Source organism: Ursus maritimus, unplaced genomic scaffold (assembly GCF_017311325.1).
Source record: "Ursus maritimus isolate PB19 unplaced genomic scaffold, ASM1731132v1 scaffold_2, whole genome shotgun sequence".
Lineage (NCBI taxonomy): Eukaryota > Metazoa > Chordata > Mammalia > Carnivora > Ursidae > Ursus > Ursus maritimus.
In genome coordinates, this window is record NW_024424452.1 from 16,623,868 (window position 1) to 16,631,582 (window position 7,715).

The window sequence follows — 7,715 nt, forward strand, 5'->3', positions numbered from 1 at the left end:
CTGTCAATAATGAGAATTACTCCTTTCATAATGTCCTACAAAATAACTTCTCCACAAAAAAAACCTGACCTTCCTGTGTATGCCACCAAACAGAATACCTGAACATTCAAAATTAAGATCTGTATATCTAATAAGCTTATAAAATAGATGATTTTTATATAACACTTACTCCACAACATTCAAGTTAATTTGCCTTCTTGAAGTGGATCCAAAACAATTATTAAAAGCCCTCGTCCAATCACTGATCAGGACAGAATGGCTAATCAAATCCAGGTTTCTGCCAAGGGCCAAACTGGAATGGGGTAGGATAGGAAAAGCTAATCAGACATCTAGGTTTCATCACCCTAAGAGAGAAAAGGGGAGTGGCCTGGCAGACAGGAAATCTGTAGGACTTTGACCCAGTCCTTTCCCATCACTAGCATTTCAGGCTTCACAGGCTATAAAACTACCTCTTTTTTTGCAGTACTTACCACACTGGTAGTTTTACATCTGTATGAATCTTTGACTAATGTCTTCGATCCACAAAGCTGTATAACAGTAACACGAACGTATCTGGTCTTGCTCACTATAATCACCCACTATCTAGCTCAGTTATCTGGCACCAAGTAGGCTCTCAATAAATAGCTGCTATTAGAATGAACAAATGAAGGAGATGGACCCTAGGCGATGGTCCTGGAAAAAAAAGCAATGTCCCAAATCTCCCTTCCTGACTGCTCCCTTAAACTTGACCTCTTAAGCTCCTGGTGATCAAAGTGAAAAAGGAAAGCATCCTAGCACAGCAGGCCAGTTCTCAAAAGTAGTAGCAAAGGAGAAAATACTTGCAAATCATACATCTGAAAAGATATTTGTATCCAGAATATATAGAGAACTCTTTCAAATTAGTAAAATAACCCAATTAAAAAGGGCAGGTACACCTGTCTGGCTCAGTTGGTAGAGCATGGTCTTGATCTTTTTTTTTTTTTTTTAAAGTTTATTTGACAGAGAGAGAGCACAAGCAGAGGGAGAGAGAGAAGCAGGCTCTCCCTTGAGCAGGACCCTGGGACCATGATCCAAGCCAAAGGCAGATGCTTAACTGACTGAGCCGCCCAGGTGCCCCCGCATGGTCTTGACCTTGATCTCAGGATTGTGAATTCAAGCCCCACGTCGGGCATAAAATTTACTTTAAAAAAATAAATAAATGAGGGGCGCCTGGGTGGCTCAGTCATTAAGCGTCTGCCTTAGGCCCAGGCTGTGATCCCGGTCCTGGGATCGAGCCCTGCATCGGGCTCCTTCTTCCTCTCCCACTTCCCCTGATTGTGTTCCCTCTCTCGCTGGCGCTCTCTCTGTCAAATAAATAAATAAATAAATAAATAAATAAATAAATAAAATCTTTTAAAAAATCAAAAAAAGATTACAAAAATAAATTAAAAAAAAATAAAACCACAAAGGATCTGAATATCGAACATTTCTTCAATGAAGATACACAAATGGCCAACCACTGAAAAGATGCTCAACATCACTGGCCATTAGGAAAACACAAATCAAAACCACAAGATACCACTTCACACCCACTGGATAGCTATAATCAAAAAGACAAATAACAGCAAGTGTTGGCAAAGATGTGGAGAACCTGGAACCATGAAGTGCTGCCGGTGGGAATGTAAAATGGTATAGCCACTTTGGAAAAGTTTGGTAGTTTCTCAAACAGTTAAACATAGTTACTATCTGACTCAGTAATTCTGCTCCTAGGCATACATCCAATGTAACTGGAAACATATGAAGACACAAAATCTTAGAAGTGAATATTCATAGCAGCATTATTCATAACAGCCAAAAAGTAGAAATATTCCAAATGTGTCCATCTACTGATGAACAGATATATAAAATGTATATCCACACAATGGAATGTTATTCAACAATAAAAAAAATAAAATTCCAACATATGCTACGATGTGGATGAACCTCAAAAACATTAAGCTAAATGAAAAAAGCCAGTCACAAAAGACCATATACCATATGACTCCATGGGCAAATCTAAAGAGACAGAAAGATTAGTGCTTGCCTAAAGTTAGGAGAGGTGGAAGGGTTGGACGATGATGGCTAAGGGTCTTTTCAGGACTATGAAAATGTTCTTTTTTTTTATTTATTTATTTTTTTTAATATTTTTTTTTTAAAATATTTTATTTATTTATTTGACAGAGATAGAGATAGCCAGAGAGAGAGGGAACACAAGCAGGGGGAGTGGGAGAGGAAGAAACAGGCTCATAGCAGAGGAGCCTGATGTGGGGCTCGATCCCGGAACGCCGGGATCACGCCCTGAGCCGAAGGCAGGCGCTTAACCACTGTGCCACCCAGGCGCCCCTAGGACTATGAAAATGTTCTTAAGTTGACTTCAGTGATGGTTGCAACCTATGTGAATATACTGAAAGCCACTGAATTATACACTTTACATGGGTAAGCTGTATGGCATGTGATATTTACGTCAAACTGTTTAAAGAAAAAAAGTGTTAAGCTTCCACATACTCGCAAAGCAAACAAAATTTGGCACAGACCATGGAGTTGCCACTCTTGGGCTAGGATCTAGCTCTCCTATGTTCAGCAAGCCAAGACAAACCTGGCAGCATCAGAAAAAGACCAAAGGCGGAGTCAATGGCACTGACGGAGTGGGGGCCTGGGGCTGAGGCAAAAAATAAGCAGCAGCTCTGAATAAAAAGCAGCTCCCTTTATTTTAAAGGGAGAAAAAGGCAGGGGCCCCTGGGTAGCACAGCGGTTAAGCATCTGCCTTCGGCTCAGGGCGTGATCCCGGCGATCTGGGATCGAGCCCCACATCAGGCTCTTCCGCTATGAGCCTGCTTCTTCCTCTCCCGCTCCCCCTGCTTGTGTTCCCACTCTCGCTGGCTGTCTCTATCTCTGTCAAATAAATAAATAAAATCTTAAAAAAAATAAAAATAAAAATAAAAATAAAGGGAGAAAAAGGCAAAGAGGGCCTAGAACGATTCACCAGAACTTTCTTCCTATTAGCTCCTGGAATATTTACTCTAATTTGAGTGTAAGTTTAACTTAACCAAACATACGGAACCATACATACGTAAGAGAAAAAAAATGGCTACCACAAGTTCATGGAAGGGCAAGAAACGTAGTTCTTTTTATTACCCACTTGATCACTGTGGAGGTAAAAAAAACAAAACAAAACAAAACTACAAGAGATACCCATCAGTCAAAGGCTCGTCATCTTTAGAGAACTGTATTCCATGGTGCCAACCTCCTCCCCTCACAAGTTCAAATACTTGACAATGTGATGGTTTTAGCAACTGAGCAAAGTCTCCCTATCTGAGGAACGCCTCAGGAGGAGAGACCAACGCAGTCAACGCATCTGAGTTCTCACAAGTTGTGTCATCTTTATAACACCATTTAGTGGGCTAGTTTCTTCATCCGTAAAATGAGGCAATTACATGCCAACACTGACTCAAGAATAAGCAAGCACCAAAAAGACCAATGGTAACAAGGCAGCCTTGAACTATCAGTAATTCTTCAGAGTTTCAAAACCATATTAGGTCCTCAATTACTCCTCTGAGAAAAGCAAAATATAGATTATTATTCCCATGATACAGGTAAGAGGACAGGGCCAGGAAAGAGAAGGGACTTGTCCAACATCACATTCAAGTATCAGGTCCACAAAACTAGGCTTCGTAATTTACCAAGATAAAAATAACGTTGTTCTGTTCCATCCACTCTACCAACACTCCAAAGAAAATCAACTACCTGTTCCCTCTCTCTGAGGGAGTAAAACTTACCAGATAGAAAGGGGAACGAGGTGGTGGTGGGGGCTGGCGTCGAGGCCGGGGACCACTGAACGAGGTAGCAGTGGAGGGAGGGCTGGGGGGACCAGGGCGCAATGTCAGTGTCTCAGGCTCATCCTTGGAAACAGGCAGCCGGGATACCATGGTGACGGGCATGGGAGCAGCGCCAGATGCCGAAACCACAAGGGAGGATGTCTGGGAAGCTGGGGCCTGTGTTGAGACCGGGGCCAGTGCCAGAGTCTGGGCTGCAGCTGGGCCCAAGGTGGGCACTGGAACTGGGGCAGGGCTCAAGGTCAATGTTTGCACTGAAGCTGGGGTCAGGAGTGAAGCAGATGACGATACTGGAGCCAAAGTCAGCGTATGAGCTGGGGCTGGGCCCATTGGAGAAGCTGGAGTCAAAGGGGGTGCTGGAGTCAGAGACAGCGTCGGCGATGGACCCAGTGGTGGTCCTGGTGCCAAAGACAATGTCTGGGCTGGAGCTGGTACTAGGGATGACGCTGGAGTCAATGACAAGGTCTGAGCTGGAAAAGGCCCCTGAGGGTTCCCCGTTCCCAAAGAGAGGGTGTGAGATGGAGACGAGCCACCGAGAGAGGATGCTAAAGCTGGGGCTAAGGCCAGCGTCTGCGTAGAAGCCGGGCTTGGGAGAGGTGATGGAACCGGGGCTGGTACCATGGTCTGAGTTGATGATGGAGCCAACACAGGAGTTGGGGCTGGCACCAGTGAAGAAGCTGAAGCTAAAGAGGTTCCTGGAGTAGATGATGAAGCCAGAACTGGAACCGGAGTCTGCGATGGTGCCAGCAGGGGAGCAGGACCTGGCGATGGAGCCAGGACTGGAAGAGGAGCCAGAGAAGGAGCTGGAGAAGGAGCCAGGATTGCTGTCTGTGGAGCCACCATGGAAGCCAGAGAGGTGGCTAGAGCCTGAGATGCGGAAGGTGCTGGAGCCAGAAGGGAAGCCTGAGCTGGAGCTGGATTTGGTGCTGCCGGAAAAGGACTGGCCAGAGCAGAAGCTGGTACCAGGACAGGTGAACATGCTGGGGCCACAGCTGAGTTCAAGCCTGGAACATGTGAAGAGGCTGGAGCCAACAACAGAGGGTGACCAGGTGCCTGAGATGAAGACAGGGATGGAGTTGTGGCCAAACCTAGAGTCAAAGCTGATGCTGACGAGGAGGCCCCAGCTGGTGCCAAAGAGGGAGGTCCAGGAGCCGCTGAGACAACAGGTGCCAGTGCTGGAGTCACATTGGTCAACAGAGCTGGGCCGGAAGCCGAAACAGGCAAGGGGGCTGAGATGGGGACAGGGAGTGGACCTGAGGCTGGGGCAGGAGGCGTGGTGGAAACAGAGATGGGAAGTGAAGATGCCACGGGAACGGAGACTGTAGAGGACACAGGACTGGCGAGGGGGGAGGAACTGGGAACTGGCATTGGAGAAGAGGCTGGCCCAGGGAGTGAGGACTGCACGGGGAGAGGAGAAGAGATGGTCAAGGGAGCAGCTCCGGGTGCTGAAGCTGTGGAGACAGAGGATGAGTTAGCCCCAGATTTCTAGTCTTGCTCTATTACCCTGTCCCACCCTTTCCCTTACCCCCACGCTTCATCCCTTTCCCAGAAAACCTTCACTCCCACTCTATGAGGTCAAAGATTCAAGGACTCTGACAATTTAACATTTCCTTTCCCTCCAAGATTCTAAGAAGTATATTCTAAAATAAGGCAAGACCTCGGCAGCCTAGTTCTGGTGCCCACTACAAAGTGAGCGTATCAGTGTGCTGATAAACAGGAAAGCTACTGTGACTAAGAAACCCTCCGGACCACCCTATGTCCATTCCTGGCAAAAACATCTGCTCTTAGCCACCTGGACTCACCAGTGACTTCAGGCGAAGGACTGTGGACCAGCTTGAGAAGCGGCCTCACCAGAGTGGACGTGGGGATGGGGGCCCGGGCAGTACCCAGAGTAGGTGTGGGTAGCCGGCCAGGGGTTAATGTGGGGCGTGGAGTCAACATAGCTGGAAGCCCAGAACTCGGAGGCCGGGGTGCTGGGGCCAACGGAGGAACAGGAGTCAGTCCATCCCGAGGGGCCTGTCTCACTACAATCTTCACCACGCCTGTATTATTCACCATGGTTGGTGGCACTGCAAGAGGAAGCTACATTGAGGGGAAGGTAGAAAAGAAACAAGAGACCCAAAGGATGGAAATAGTCCAGGGGCAGGAGAGGGTAGCAGACAGATATGGAGATATTGGCAAGGGAAAACAACACTGAGGGAAGGCTGGACAGACAGTAGCCCAGGGCATGCCTGAAGGGACCAAGGCCAGCAAGGGCTAAGTAAGTAGGAAGGCCAAGAGCCTCACCCTGGTTAGCAGCAAGCGGAAGGCTGAGGCCAGTGGGGGCAAGGGTGGTGCTGGGGGTCGAAGAAGGCAGCACAGAGACAGGGGTGGGGCCAGGGGTCGGGGCCACGGCCTGGATGAGAGCCACATGGGCAGGCTGGCTGATGAGGTGGTGCTGCCCCCCTGCTGACACCAGGTGCACCACATTCCCTGGGTTAAGGGAAGAGAGAAAGAAAGAGAAGCAGCTATCAGCCGGAGGAGGACAGAGGCAAGGGCAAGAGGAAAAGGAAAGAATAGAGAGGGGATAACTTCTCTAGAATGACCTCATTCCTATCTTTTTCAAAAGACCCCCTCCAAACATTCCCTTTGGCCCCACCCACCAAAAGCTAGGGAAAGAAACATAAAGACTGACATCTGAAAAGAGCAACAAAAACAAAGAGACAAGGAAGAGGAGAAAAAAGGCAGGACAGGGGGTGGGTTTTACCTACTTTGCAGCGGGCGGGGCTGCCCCACAGCAAGCTGGCGCACCTGCGCACCAGTCAAAGTCAGCTTGTTGCCCTGGATCTGGAAGGTGAGAGGTTTGCTTCCCCCTGCGCTAGCCACTGGACGTTGTGCCAGTGAGGCCAACTGCCCGATGCTGACCACTTCGCCTGCTAGGAACAAAGAAGGGGCTGAATGTACACATGGATGACTCTACCACCACCTCGCCCCACAAAGCACAGGTCTCCAGCTCCTCCAATCCTCCCCCTCAATTTACCAGATTCCAATGAACTCAGCCTTTGAGCCTTTGATGTGCTGCTACCTTCCACTTATTTGCTTAGCATCTCCTTTCTATCTTCTAATGGCCTGCCACCGTACTGAGCTTATTACCACCACCAACTCCACACTGCCCTTTACCCCAAATAACTTTCTACTGCTAGGTTTACCACTATTTACTCATCTCTGGGTCATCTCCCCCACTCGCCTGAGAACTCCCTGACTTGATTATGAATTTCCAGTATACAGCAAAATACTTCACATACATCAGCCACCTAGAATTTTATACTTTCACATTCCTGAGCTTTTCTCCAGCCCTGTAGCACATAAACCTTCCTCCCATCTCAAAGCCTTCACTCCCAGACCCCTGAGAACTTACAGGGCAGGCGAGCCTGCATATCAGGAGACAAGATGAGGCGCTGCGGTGCAGGAGTAGAAGCTGGCACTGCCGTGGTGGGAGCAGTGGCCGTGGTGGTAGAGGTGGTGGTGGCAGCAGCAGAAGGGAAAGTGTAGCCTGGTGGCACTGTCAGGGGCTTCAACAGGCTGGAGGAACCTGGAGGCGGGGCAGGGCTTAGGCGAACAGGAGCAGGTGGGGCCGGTTTCAGGGACAGGGTTGGCGTAGGAGGCCGTGAGGTCCCACTAAGGACACCCAGGGGGGATGGCAACACTGTAGACACAAAGCAAACATCTTGTCAGATACACCCTGACTAGAGCCTTAGCCTGCTCCCAGAAATCTCCACACATGCTCCCAAGCCATCAAACACACACCTCTGTCTCCAATTTAGCTCCCTCAACACTCTAATTTCATTACTTCTTCCCCAATCTGCACAATCTCCCTGAGGTAACCCCCCCCCCCCCAGCACGCTG

The 7,715-nt window shown here is 48.5% G+C and overlaps 1 protein-coding gene across 4 annotated transcripts in view; it reads right to left on the minus strand.

The window, feature by feature from the left end:
* Positions 1-7,715, minus strand: part of LOC103657870 (Snf2 related CREBBP activator protein) — a 32,782-nt gene that overhangs the window by 9,056 nt on the left and 16,011 nt on the right. For 2 of the 4 annotated variants that reach the window (XM_040635061.1, XM_040635062.1), the window contains exons 21-24: positions 7,228-7,515; positions 6,581-6,745; positions 5,633-5,899; positions 3,774-5,281 (exon numbers count right to left, since the gene is read on the minus strand). In XM_040635061.1, coding sequence (XP_040490995.1) covers positions 3,774-5,281; positions 5,633-5,899; positions 6,581-6,745; positions 7,228-7,515 — 2,228 coding nt within the window. Of the gene's footprint in view, positions 1-3,773; positions 5,282-5,632; positions 5,900-6,116; positions 6,303-6,580; positions 6,746-7,227; positions 7,516-7,715 lie in introns of all 4 variants that reach the window. The other 2 variants (XM_040635064.1, XM_040635063.1) reach the window with 2 other exon arrangements.